Source organism: Symphodus melops (assembly GCF_947650265.1).
Source record: "Symphodus melops genome assembly, chromosome: 10".
Lineage (NCBI taxonomy): Eukaryota > Metazoa > Chordata > Actinopteri > Labriformes > Labridae > Symphodus > Symphodus melops.
This window is the reverse complement of record NC_136700.1, coordinates 3,639,498-3,654,513: the sequence shown is the minus strand read 5'-3', so window position 1 is coordinate 3,654,513 and position 15,016 is coordinate 3,639,498. Positions and strand designations below refer to the sequence as shown.

General features: G+C 38.3%; 1 protein-coding gene across 2 annotated transcripts in view; it reads right to left on the bottom strand.

Moving 5' to 3' along the window:
• cntn5 (contactin 5) overlaps positions 1-15,016 on the bottom strand; it is a 101,598-nt gene that overhangs the window by 31,496 nt on the left and 55,086 nt on the right. For both annotated transcript variants that reach the window (XM_079353292.1, XM_079353293.1), the window contains exons 6-8: positions 14,234-14,329; positions 9,940-10,143; positions 4,272-4,374 (exon numbers count right to left, since the gene is read on the bottom strand). In XM_079353292.1, coding sequence (XP_079209418.1) covers positions 4,272-4,374; positions 9,940-10,143; positions 14,234-14,329 — 403 coding nt within the window. The remainder of the gene's footprint in view (positions 1-4,271; positions 4,375-9,939; positions 10,144-14,233; positions 14,330-15,016) is intronic.

Below are 15,016 nucleotides of genomic sequence, written 5' to 3'. Positions count from 1 at the left end.
AGAATAATCAAAATAAACCATCAGTAAAAAACATTAAGTCATCTGTAGGGACAAAACACATTATTGTGTCTGTTGACCGTGACAAGTATAGGCGATGACATATGAGTCCAAGAAGTTGTCCTCCTTTTACAAAAACAAGGCACAGGACAATTGTCGAGTGGCGCTTAATACTTAAAGGAGAACCTGGATACAACAAGTAAAAAAACAAACCCTCAGTCAAACAAAAAGCTAAAAAAGGCAAAAGAATTCCCCATAAGTGAGTCAATAAACGCTCAATAATCAGCATCATTGATTCTCCTCTACATGTGAATCACTGATCTCTGACCTCCTGTTATACATTAACTGCAGCAACCAACACACACACATCAGACCACAAGTTTCAGGGGAACGGAGAACATATTTAAATCAGCTATTACAACACCCAGATAGATTTCTGTGATTAGTGTTGCGGCACCCGTCCCTGTTTATTCACGGCTCGCCCTTAAAGATGCTCATGATCGATGATGCACACATGCAGGCAGAGAACGTCTATGTGCTCGGTTTCAGCAGCGGCCCCATACGACAACTAGATTTGACAGGTGTCTGAAAGATGGAAATGTGACACCATACAAACCTCCAGTGAACCCATCAATCATTTAGGCAAGATGGAAATGTTACATCCCTGAGCTTTTTTATCTGCTCCAAACTCACAAGGACATCCAAGTGCTCTTGACTGCGTGAACTCGAATTAGGATTCAGCACAGGTTTTCTATTAAACACGGCGTTCTTTTTTTCCCATTTTTGGACAGGAGTTTGTCATCATGTTGTGCGTACACTATTTCTTTGGACATATTCATTTACTTTGTATTTTTGTATGGCTACATCATTACCTTTCAGCATGCATTAAGGCTGCCACACATCACTGAGAGCGTGCAAAAACAGTTGTTTCAAAATGGACTACAGAACTTCTGCTTATAAAGCTGAGAATAATTCTGTCACTTTAAATGAATATCTAATGAAAGGTTAGGGAAAAAAAAAAAAAAAAAAAAAAAAAAAAAATATATATATATATATATACATATACCTGTATCTTTTATAAGGCACTAAAGTATTAATGCTCATTCATACATAATCACAATATCACCAATCATATTAATATTTATGCACAATACATTCAGTTATGCACTAATTATACTGAATTCTTACCAACTACAGTAAATAATCAAACATTATTCTTTGCAAATTATTTAGAGAACCATCATCATTTAGATATTGTCACTGGTTTCTGCACATTTTCAGAATAGACAGCTTTACATTGAAAACACTCGGTGTATCAATAACAAACATCCTCTCACACAGCATGGAGTGCAGAGAGTTTGTGGAGCCTGAGGTAAAACCAAATATCTGTGCTCTAATGTGGCTCCATTTGTTAGTACTTGGCATTCTGGTTTTTATGCCCTCCAGTGCTGCAAAGAACAACATAAACAAATGCAAGAAACAGGCACAGAGATTGAATCAGTGCTCATGAATATGGCATGCTGTTGTTTAGAAGGCCTTCTTTATATGTTATTGATGGAGAATTTTTGCTGGAGACCTTTGCTCCGACTAAACTCTCGGCCAGTCGAAAAACAGTGCGAATCTATCGAGACCTTGAGGGTCTGGAACATGAGTTTGAGTCCGCTGCAGGATTTCTCTTTGGAGGCTGAATAATGAGCACCAGGCTTGTACATGTCGACAGCACTGAAGGTGGGCAGGAGGGAATAGGCTTCTTTTCACTTTCTAAATGTGAAACTCTGCCTGTCAGTGTCTTCTGCATGAAACTGTAAGCATAAACTCCTGAACTCCCAGGCTCTGGTCATATCCGTTTAATCAAAGTGTACACGCTGAGGGCTTCCTACCCTAACATTGTGAATGTGTTATACTCAAACACTCATACAGTTTATGTAAGAAGCTACAGTTCGTTATTTAGGATCATGCCCACAGACAGGTTCTGTAGATTACATCTTAATTAGCATTGGCACAACTGCGGTGCCCTCATCTGGACTTGTTCCATAATAAAGGCTGAAAATTAAATCTAATACTAAAATACAGAGAATGAGTTTGCTCCCCATCATGAAGATCAAGATACTATCGCACCACTTAGCTCGATTGCTAAGCTCTCAATTTGTGGGTCCCTCATGGCAATGCTATACTATATTTAGAAATGAATCAAACTGCAACAGAAAGCCCTACTTTAAATCAACTGAGCAAAAACAGCTGTCTTTCAAAAGCATTAAGTGTATAAAATGTTCTGTAGTTGAGGGGCACTTTGTGTTACTGCTGACCTGTGTAGCTCCATATGGAAAGTAACTACAAGGGTTTCAAGAGTCTGATTTTCTCTGGGGTCACTGAAACTAAAAGTACATTGTCTGCTCTCAGGCAATTTAGATGAAAGCATCCACTGCATGCCACATATTGTGCTTTAAGTGGAAATGAGTGGGAGAATGTATAACCAATCAAATGTACAAGGCTCTTTGAACTCAAATCAACTTCATACTGTCATTTCCTTTGAAATAAAAGCAGCTAACACCACTGCACTTCCTGGAGTTTCTTGACTGTGAAGCCACAGTTTGAAACTCAATTTGTGTTTTTCAAAGCTTGTATAGCAGCATCTGTAGTAGGCTAAAATAAAATCCAGCTCCTTGTCTTGTTTCTTGAGGCTATGGTCCCCCAAACAGGCAGCCTCGGTTCAAATCCCACCTGTGCCCCCTTTCCCACTTGTCTTTCCCCACTCCCCCCTCTCTGTCCCTGATTTCTGACACTATCCATTGTCCTATCTCTAAATGAGACACACACACACACACACTGAAGTGAAAATTATGGCCTTTTTTCAGACAAAAACTCACATTAAATAAGTCTTTGAGACATTACTTATAGTTAAATTAAAAGGGACCCACAATGTAAAACTATTGAAAGTTAAGAGGACCATACATCGTTTCCCTTCTCATTGTCTCGGTATCATTAATCCCTTCTGCCCTTGACTGTGGCCTACAAAGCACTGTGACTGGTTAATATCCCAGCAGACAATCACTTCAAGGAGCTTTGGCATTCACACACAAAGAGCTCTCCTGTCCTGTCTTAGCTAGTGGAGCCATCATAAATATTGATCAACAGCAGAACAAAACCCATTTTTACTTCATTTTCAGTGCTATATAAAGACTGGCATTTCTTAATAGGGTGCATTGATAAATCATTCATCTCTATGTAAAAGGGTAAGTCTCTGGGATCACTGTCTGAATGAAAGCCGTCGTGCACAAATGACTTCACTGAGGGAGGCTCAGGACGAGTACTCCAGCTGTCCTACAAGCATCACGAAAAACCCTGCTGCTGAGCTTGATAGGAAAAACAAAGAGCTGTGATATGATAATGCAGTGTCTATATGTTTAGGAAATGACTTAGCATAATTAATTGAAAAGAAGGTAAATAATTATGAGGTCCTTAGTCGTGTGTAGATCAGAGAATGTTTGCACTTAAGATGGGTGTCAGCCATGAATAATTCATGATGAATAATTCTAAATAAAATGGAGTGGGGATAGTAAAAGATTGTGTTATACAATGAAAATGACTACTTATACTGTCAAAGACTTCTTTTTAAAAAAAAAAAATAATAATAATAATTGCCTGGTTTTCGTTTACAAATGACGCTGACTTCTAACCTCCACAGTTAAGCGGTCACCATTTTTCTATTTTGAGATATTTCCACATGAAAAGGAGCTGTTTCTGTCCACCATGCAGCTGAAAATGCTAACTTTAGAAACCGTGGTAAGTGGTTTAGATTTGAGTCTCTGTGGACAAAAGTGTGTTTTCCCCCTGGCAGACAACTATAACCATTTTTTTCCTCTCACAGACATAACCTTGGCTCTCTACATTCATAACAGAGCCTGAAAGCACCCAGGAAACACAGATACATTAGGGCTCTCAATTATGTGAACACACGGGTCCCTAGGGCTGAATTCCCTTCTCAGTCTTCCCCCCATGCACTAACATGCCATCTTACAGGCGAGCTACGACGCTGCACATCTCTACACTCACTTAACATCCTGCCTAAAGACAAGATATGCCTGGTTCCCATTCAGGTAATGCTATAACGTAATTTAAGGAGGAGAGACAAAAAAACACAAGGAGTATTATCTAAAGAATCTTTCAGCTACAGAGCAGTGATATGCTGTGCTTCATTCTTCCAGGTGATTAATATGATAGCGTTTTAATAAGCAGCTAGCCAATATTTGAGCAATATGTCCTTGTTTACTTACTTCCCCAGAGCGAAGCACTCCAGCCTGACAGTCACTCCCTTGGCAGCCAGGACAGATGTAGGGAAATGCACTTCAATTTTAGGCTCATATTCACCCATGACACCTGGAAAAGGTTACAAAAAAGAGGAATAGCAGACATTACCACAAAGCAGATTGAAACAGCTACTTAACCCCCATTTCACATCATTCTCATCTTTTCTTGTGTAGTGCTGCTCCGAGAGCAGTGATTTAAAGATAACAGGGACGCTCACTTCTTGTGTTCCAGGGACCTTTTTTTATGAATATGTAAGCAACAACCGAAGAGGAAATATAATGAAACAGCAAATCTTAACATCATGAGGATACCTGATGTATAGGCCTCTCAAAAAACTCCCACTGCTTTGAATCATAGAGTGTACAGGTGTGGGACTACACATTATGCACACCATCTGGCTCACTATCTTTCAGCAGGCGACCTGTTATTCACACATATTTATCAATGGAGTAAAGTATAGTAGTTTGGATCAGTTACAGAAGAAAATATAGGTTTTGATCTCTAAAATGTAGAACAGAGTATTGGAAATAGATATAAATTAATTAAAACATTTTTTAACAGTAGATTTAATTATTTGAGTAGAAGGCAGCATTGTGAGCAAAAAAGTGCTAACTAGCAAATTCTCATTCAAGCATGACCCAAAAATTTACTTTTGAAAGAAATTCTCACACATTCAGATTTCCACTCTAAGTTCACGAATGAAGGGCCAGGGAAACTTTATTAGGACCCAAAAGATGGTAGGTTTGGAATTCCAAAGATAAAAACACATTACAGCAACTCTAGTAACATCCAGACACAATATATATAAAACAGGCAAACATTCAAATACATTGGACGGCCGAGTGGTTAGTTTGCACACCCCCATGGATGGAGGATCTAGTCTTATGCAGCCTTGGTTGAAATCAGACGTGGGGATCCTTTCCACACTCTTTTTTTTCCCCAATTTATAATAATAATCTAATGTCTCTTCAATTATAAGAATAATCTAATGTCTCTTCAATTATAACAATAATCTAATGTTTCTCCAAAAACAAGTCTAAATGAACATATTCAATTCAATGCAGTCGGGACGAAGTGCTTTCAAAGACTCAAAAAGTCATAACCAGAGGACGTGTTCTTTCTTCCTGTACAATATGTTGAGGGGACCATTAATATCATTTAGCAGAACAATACGTTACAAGGCACTCAGCAAACTCTGAGTTACACAGAAAAACACCTTCACCTGGGATCTAATTACTGTTACATGGCTTATTAAACAGGAGTTTGTGATATGAATATAACATAAGCATTACACTCATTTGAAGATTGTGTAACACACACCCACACACACACACACACACACAATGATTACATCTGAGCACCACTGATGGACACGTTCTGAACCTGAGCACCTTCCAGTGTTCACAACAAAACACATCAGATCGTAAGCAGTGCTGCTGCTCATGCACCGTGACGTACACGATCAGTAAGACAAATGACCGGCGTGACATTTGAGAAAGAATAATTACACTCTGACGTGTCGGCTACCTGACACTTTTTATGTGATAAAAAGAATTCTGCAAAGGAGGAGTGCCGTTATTGAATTGTGACCCACTATGTATGGAAAAGGAGTTTTATGATATTTGTTCCAAGAACTTTTCAATTTCAATCTCATTCTCAACATTTATGGCTCCGGAGCAGCCCTTCACATATAATGAATTTGCAATATTTCACTGGCTCATGCCACAGTATATTCAATATCTTATTCAGTCTCAGTTGCTAGAGCTGATAGAATTGAAAGAAATAAAGTGTAGGCTGGGTAATAAAACATTACCGTACCTAATTTGTTGCACAGCTTTATGTTTTATGTTCCAGTTTCATTTATTAATCACTGGAAAATTGCTTCGTTTTTTCTGTTGTGCTCTGTTCTTCTGCAAACTAATTTCAAAGTATAAAGCGTGTCCTCAAATTTACGGGAACTCCAGGCTAAGAGCGTTAAAAAACGGTGTGTTTTATTAGCGCTCTGGAGTCGATGGGCATTTTAAGGTGTCTCTCAGAAGCACTAAGGCGAGAGAACTTTGGAAACTTTGAAAAGAAAAAAGCAATAAAACAAACAACACATTGATTGAAACTTCGAAAAAGTGACTTAATAGTTTGTATGTTTTCGTATGGACTCGCAAGATCAAATTTAAAATATCTAAACATGCTTATAAATATGAATATGATACTTTTTGGATCACTACAGAATAAAAAAAACTAATTTCATTATCAGGGTCAGCTGGACTTTTCCCCGATTGTCTTCAGAAATTCATCCTCATCTTTATTGAGCAACGTGCCCTGAAGGCATTGGTGAAATTTTTTACTGCGCAAGCACCAAAGCCGTGAATTTGATTACAGTCACACAGAAGGCTGTAATGTACCAAATGATATCTAATAATGTCACTTTAAATATTGATTCTTAGAAGATGGGATCTTTGAAACGTGTCTTCTAGCATCCAATCTGGAGGCAGTGATTCTACACGGCGACAGGGAAAAGGTGTGTTTTTCCAACCCACACACGAACCACTCTGAAGCCTTTGTACTATTGTTATGATTTAATTACTTCACTGTAGCAGTATTACGTTGCTGTGCTCTGCATAGAACAGTGTGTACATTTACAGTAAAGGATCATCTATTTGTTTTGACTGCACCACTGAAAATATGCCGGTTAGCAATAAAATCACGCTGACATCCAATATGCCTCTGGGCCAAAGGTCTTCCATAACAATTTACAGTGTAGTACTGAGATCGTGTCCCAGGAATATGTGTCTGCAAACATTATGCTTCCTGTAAATGTGAGAAGAGGGAAAATGTCTTGTGACGTTTGGTGCCTTGCTCAAGGGCATAGATTTCTTTCATACATACCTCTATATAAAACATGTTTCTCTTCTTTACTGTCATTTACAGGAGTTGATTTCATATATACTAGATGTTTTTGTCTGCCACATAATTTAACTTTACCTGTAGTAAGGACTTAATAAAGGATGAACAGAACAGAGCGCCTCTCATATCTTTTTGTGTTTGCCTACTTTTCTCACTCAAGTCACAAACACAACATGCCCATTTTTTTCAATCTATATATTTCTATTAAATATGTACAATTGAGGTATATAAACCTTGTTATAGATGGATTAGTCTTTTTATGTGTAATTGTCGTAAATTCAGCTACAAACTCAGATCCTTCATAGTTGAGTGTAGCTCAGTATGGTAAATGACCTGTCAATCACTCCGAGCATGAGAGGTTTTTTTTTGACAGCCGCCATCAACATACATCTGTGAAAAATCTGCTGCAGATAATGTTTCATTTCCACTAATCCGACATGAACAAGAAATCAAGCTGCAACTCCTTTAAAAACAGCATCCATGTGAACACACACACACACACTGCTGGATATAAAACATAGAAATAAACACAAGATGAAATCTAGACATTTATAACAAAAGAGGGAGGATGGCTCACAGCTTCGATTAAACTATCACATATTAAATGTGTATGTCATCCAGCTGTGGTGTATTCCCTTTAATTTATGAACAAATGCTAAAGGTGTTCTGATCCACAGTCATTTCAGAGTGACTGTCATTAAAGTTTAAACAATGCACTACTGCTTCTATTTACAGCATCCAAATAAATCAAAGTGAGATGAGCACTACCTCTGTTTTAAACCAGTGCTTTAGTCCAGAGCTCAGTGCTTAGCCCCGCTCTGCTCAGGGTGGATCGTGAATTGACGATCAATGGCTTGCAACAGAGTATAATGGAGCCCAGATGCTTGTTTTGATTAAGAGACTCATGGTTGGAGCTGACAGTGGTTAGCCACACACATGAAGCCTGAAATGTCTGCTGTGTAATAATCACTCACTTTCACTGAGGCACAGATTGTAGTATCTGATTGGTCAGAATCCAATGACTGATAGGTGCACACACACTTTTCAGTGTCTTTTCTGGGAGTTGCCAAAGCAATTTTCAGCATTTTAGATCCAAATTCACAATAGCGAGGGCAGCTGAACATCATGACATTTATCAGGCTAGAGGTGCCAAGGCATTCTTTGGCTAAATGGACATACAGCTGTAGAGATTTGGTTTGGCTGTGTTGTGTTGCAGGTGAGAGTGCTGTCCTTCAGCCTGCCTCATGGACACATATCACCATGTGGATGCTGCAAAGGTCAATTTTCTTCATCATTTAGAAAAAAGGTTAAGGTCAACTAATTCAAGCATGGCACGTCATTTTACATCAAGGTCAACTGAATATCAAAATACTTCTATTTTTTCTTTAACATCAAGCCACAAAAAGGTTTAAAATAACTGTAACATACTGAATGACATTTGATTATCAACTCCCTTATTTCAACTTTAACACATCACATTAAAACCTGCCTCACCCAAGGTCACAATTTACTTCCAAGCTTCCTGAAAAAGACAACGTCAGCTTTTCAGGAGCCAACTTTAACAGGAGCCATGTCTTCACCTTTTAATTAACACCTTCACTTTCCATCTCCCTGTCTGCCAAATGGCATCATCCTGCACATTAGCTGGATTTGCAAGATCACAAAATAATTATAAGAATCATGAGACTAGCTCACGCAGTCGAACTGGTATTGACAAATCTGTCCTTGTGGACCGATTACAATGGCACGTCTTAACATAATCAAACCCTAATTATGTATTCTTTAACAATTGAAGCTTTCTTCTCCAACATGACCTCTATTACAAAGCTGCATCTCGGTTAATGGCAGATACAAACCAATTTAGCACGGTTATGTTCTAAGTATTATTTACGTACCTGTGGGCAATTTATTGCGTGGTTATCCAAATACACAACAGGAATCTTGCTGGAAGGGATATAATGCCACAGAGGTAAATTGGTGTTGCAACATTTGGAGCAAACCTGGTTCTGAAGCGCACAGGCCTTTTCAAAGCTTCACTGGGGATGTAATCTGAGCAGCGCTTTGAAACCTTGACAATGACAGGCACCTGTGTGAAGTGATGGACGTTTCTCTGTGTAGTCGGATGTTAAAAAGCCTGTAGGTGAAATCCACACCTGAACCCAACAAACGGCTCAGCAGCACGGCTCCTGAGAGGCCAGTATAAAAGAGCAAAATCCCATCCAGCAAGGGCCATTGATTCAGTTAATTTTATGCTGGAAAATGATTTCCCTCATGGCCAGTTTCACTAAAGCACATTGTGAGGGAAGACGACTCCCCACACTAATGTTAAAGCATTGCTCACTATCTATTTACTGTGTGTATGGAAATCATAACGCCCCCCACTAACAGGAGGCCCAGTTGGAAGCAGAAGACCAGACAACTTTTATTAACCTATCAGATCTGAAAATGTTTCTCCAAATGCATTCAAATAGAATTAACTGTACCATCAGAATGTTAAATATGCTTTTAGATTATGATGTGTGCAACTCAGAGGGAGGGAGCAGGATCATGAAATACATTAATAAAGGAACAAATCTCAATATTTTTATGCTTTTAAACAAACGTAAAAGGGAAGCGGTCATACTTTTTGTGTGGTTTATCCCATTAAATCCATGAATTTTGTCTGCCTACGACATTCATACTGTATAAACCAGGGCAGCTGATGTATGAGATGTTTATATCTGAAAGCCTTACCGTCGGTTTTCAGTGTGAGGGGTGTCGGAGGGCTCAGGACCCTTGCGTTGGTCACCGTGTTCTTCACCAGGCAGATGTAACTTCCTACGTCAGAGGGTTGCACCTTGGAGATGTACAGGTTTCCTGTGTCCTGCGAGATGAAGCGCCGACTGTCCTCAGCAACGAAGGACGGGAACTCATTAAACACCCAGCTGTAGATGATCTCTGTGAGAGAGAGAGAGGCACCATCGTGCAGATCAGAAACAGCAGAGCCTCTCTGACTGCTTGATGTAAACAGCTTTGAAAGTTTGCATTAGTCTTATATACACCATCTCCAGAGCATTATGCCTTATGGAGTTCAGTATGTATCTCAAACAATCCTGATCACACTCTACAAGCCTTGTTTTACTAACATATATCACATATTCATATTCAATAAGTCAGAGCTGTTCTATTTGAGATGCACACTCAATACTAAACAGAATGTGCAGGATGGACTTTTCACTGAGTTTTTGATTGAGTTTGTGCCATGTGAACTTCTCTGACATGTTGCCAATTGCTTTGCTCTGAAAAAGTTACAATACTGAATTAATGACAAGAACAACAACAAAATATTTATTTATTTATGTATTCATTATCTTTAAACATAAACATAAGTGATGAGTACAGGAAATAGCTCAAATTGAGCAGCTTATTACATACAATGACTGGTAGTCTTTAGTCTAAAAGGGCTTAAGGTCATTTAAGATGAAAAGGTCATGTTAAAAAGGGCTGTAATGAACATGTGAGATAATTTTAATGAATTAGTAATATCGTCAGAAAAGGTAAAATTGGTTCATGATTAAAAACAAAAGGAGCATTGATTCTCAAGAAAAGTATTAGAACTTCACAAATTAAACAAGATACACTTAATCACATTTCTCTAACACTAACACAGTATGTGTCTAGTCTTTCTACAAAGCCCCTGATTATGAGAAAAGTTTGTCCTGTCTGTTTTTTACCTGCTCCCAGACACATCTCATTTACATTTAAAGCTACAGACACATAAGCAGCCTTCTCTGAGCAGGGCTGACATAGGCATGATCACATACAGGATCAGAGTGGATTTACAACAAGACACTTCAAAGACATGTTTAGGGTAGCTCTGAGACTTATTGAAAGGAAACATTTTATTTTTTTGTTTTAGTGTGAGCTGCCTTCACATCCAGACTAAAAGTTTGATATTTTGGTCATGGAAAACCATTTGCGATGGTGTTAAGGATGTAAACTTTTGATCCGTGGCAGACTTGGCAGCACAGATGTTCTTCAGTGTTTAGTATTCTGCAAGACTCTCACTGATAAACAAATTCAAATGCTGGAAAAGAAAGTTGCACAATGCTTAGAATAAAATATGTGGGTTTGCAGATAAAAGGGCTGGAAATAGTCATCAAAGTGACCCTGAATAGTAATAAGTGGGTGATAAAATGATCGTGTGGATAGAAGCAACATGACGATGAGGAACATCGAGCCCACGTTGACATCCTGCTGTTTGCTTTGTGTTATTGTGCTTCCTGTAGTTCGACACAACCACATCCATCATTCTATTAAAAAAAGATGATGAAGAAGATTTTCAAACTCTGAGACAAACTCATCCATTCAATGTTCCTGACAATATTCCCCAACTCTTTGACTCGCATTAAAATCTCTCTGTTGTGAATAGATTGTTTTTTAACTATTTATGTCCCTGTGCTAAATAATGAATGAGTGTATCAAAGTACTCAGATCATTCTACTCAACAGTGACGTAAGCTCAAAGCTAGTGACTGCAACAAGGACGGATATCGTAATAAATACAGGATTCTGAGTCAATTATTGTTTTCTATGGATCAATTTGCAAAGTCAGCATCACTTGCTAAATCTAAGGAGAGGACCACTCCAGTATGAGAAAGGAGCAGGGACCGAGAAACAGGAACCGGTGTAATCCAGGCCGTGAGATCCGACATTAACCACTTCTGTTCTTTATATAACAGACAAGAAAATATAAAGATTCTTGGATTCTTGGATTATAATAAGGTATACATGTCTCAAATTCACCACATTCATACACTGTAGGTTTTATTTCGGTCTTTATACATTGGATTCATTATAGTAAAACTATTTACCAAAGACACATAAAAAGCCAGTGTTCAAAGCCATGAAATGAAAAATAATAAACTTTTCACGTTTCGCTGATTCCAAATTATTTTCACTCATGAGACCTAGTTTAAGTGTCATCTTAATGTCTTTGAGCCCTCCCACAACCGACTGAAGACAAACCCTGTTGAACACTCCCTCTACTTTATGAATTTCCTCTGTGACACGCTCTGACTCACCCCGGCATTCATCACAACAGAAAAATTCTCCATCTGTGGCATTATCAAAAGACATTTAGTTGTCTGAGATCATTTTTCATGTCAGCAACATACATTTTTCAAGTTGTAATTTTACCTGTTAATCTTAATTCTAGTTATATATGTAATCATGAAAAAACAATTAGAATGAAGGCCCAACAGTCTGATGAGGATGATCTGCAATTTACAAATATGTTACATTACATCAGGCTTTCAAACTTTATAGATGGAATACGATGCTTTTTGAACCACTCTTTACAGATAAATAATCTCAAAATCACTCTCTGAAGCTGCTGAAGCTTTAAAACAACAGTCATGGTTTGATCATGGACACATGGAATATTATTTTTCTTACTGTTACACAAAATGTACCATGATGTTCCCATCATACAAAGAGGAAGCCTTCAAACCCATTTGATACCTAAGCAGCCTATATTGAGGCCTTGACAGGACATAATATCCATAGATTTATTTTACTTTCTCATGATGATGAGTCAATTGTGGTCGTTTTATCAAACGTTAATTTTTAGCCATTTTATAGAGATCTCAAGGAATCCACTCATAATGACGGGCAAACCAGCATTGGTGTTCCGAGATAACTAGATGAGTAAGATGATATTTCAAGAAAAAAATAAAATCTACTCCTTGTCATGGGAAACTGAGTAAAATTCATTAACTGGATGTGCGTCTGCTTAAGGCTTCTCTGGATTATCTCTTCAGAGCTGGTCTTTTATATCTCTTCTTTAAATTCGTTTGCCATCTTCAGTTGATAAATGCTAATTCCACACTCCGTCACAGTGAATTTCGTTCCTTCTCTCAGACAATAACAACAAGAATGCACAGATTAAAGTATTAAAATTACTCACATCGTTGTTTTCCAAGACTAAGCTGTTGATATGGAAGTTATATGATGATATCTGATGTTAAATCTCATTGTTCGAAATTGCACATTTAACTGTTCGCCGATTGTATCACATATTCTGTATTGATCAAGTGGGCCAATCTAATACCAGTAACATGAGGGTCTTACAGAATGTCATCATGAATGAAACCTGGGCCAATTTAAAGCTCATAGCTGCCGGACTGTAACAAACCTTAAATGACAGAAAATCTTTATTTCCATTATACTGATCTCACGCCGAAACATCATAACCACTGTTTGACTTCCATGTCAGTCACACTTTTAACCATCAGAGACAAAGGCTTGGTTGAATGGGAGAAATAAAATCATGCATCCATGGCGTAGTAAATACAGCACAAAGAAATGACATACAGCTGCTGTAAAGGCAACAATCATGCTGTGATTGATGGAGAACTTTCACGATAAAAATCATCCACACTACACTTTAATCTGTCAATCATTAGTCATCATTAATCATTAATCGTCTCTTTGTTTTATCTGCTCGTCTGTCACTGACTCTGGTTGCTATCATGTCATTCAAAAAGGCATCCAGAAATGGAAGCGGGTGCTGAAGAGCACTCGGCAAACACTCCCATGGGTGCAGTGCCGCTGATGCAAACAGAAAGCTTGGATGATTCATGACACACAAAAGAGCCTACATTAGAGGACTACTGCAGAGAGAGGGATATTCAAAACATGCCATTAAAGAACACTGTCTATGGGAAATAATTGGCTGTATAACATTTTTTTCTAATTCTAATGATCCAGCAAATTTGATCTCTGAGAATCCATCCTATGTGTATCCTATATGACTTTACTTGCCATACTATTCAAACAGCATGAAAGCATAGAGGAAAGAGGGGACGGGTACACAACCTAACCCAAATCAATTACTACAAAATGAGGAAATTATTAACCTTAACAGTTATTGGCACTTTGATCAAAACTAAATGTGATCACAATTATGATGGGATTACTGACAATAACGATGGTAGTAAGAAGAAAAAAAAATGTTTTTCTTCTGTCTCTGTCTGAATGTCTCTTACCTGGTGAATGAGGAGGAGGGGTACACATGAGTACCACACCTTGGCCTTCACGTACAGAAACTCCACCTCTGGTCTTCCCACTAAAAGCACCGAGATCTGGTACAACACACAAAAAGAATCCTTCTTAACATTACTGGAGAATATAACAAGAAGAGTTACTTTGACAGTGCAAGACCAATTAGCCCTTTAACTTTAATAAATGATGGGAGAACACTTTAATTGTAATATGGTACAAGGATAACTTTTCAGTCAACAGTTTGATTCCTGACTGCAGTATCTCGGGTTCAGCACACAGTTGATTGTGTTTGGGCTTCTTGTCCTTGTTACAACACCATCAACTCCCACCGGTTGCCTGCACAGTGATTAACCTTAACAATGGCAATTCAATGGTTAAGGTTAAGCACCTAAAGGTACTTGATTAAGCTTTGGCTCATGGCTAAAAAAAAGCCAACATTAATCAAAGGTTTACTGCCTCAGAAGGTCTCCATTTCCATCCTCCGTTCCAAAATAAAAGTAAAAAGCCACAGAACTCAGAGATGTGCAAATTATCATGTAGATGGACTTTGTTGAAGTTGTTGTGCTACATTGCTCACTAGGCATATTGTACTAAAGCAGGGATGTGTATGATTAGCTGATTAAAGTAGTAGTATGATCATTGTATTAATTCAGGCTCAAAATGGCCTTTAAAGGTTGTGTGTGTGCTGGAACGCAGACGCCCACTTCTAGTGAAGCTCCAGCTAATTGCTAATGCTATTCAGCCAGAATGCTCTACTACTCAACAGC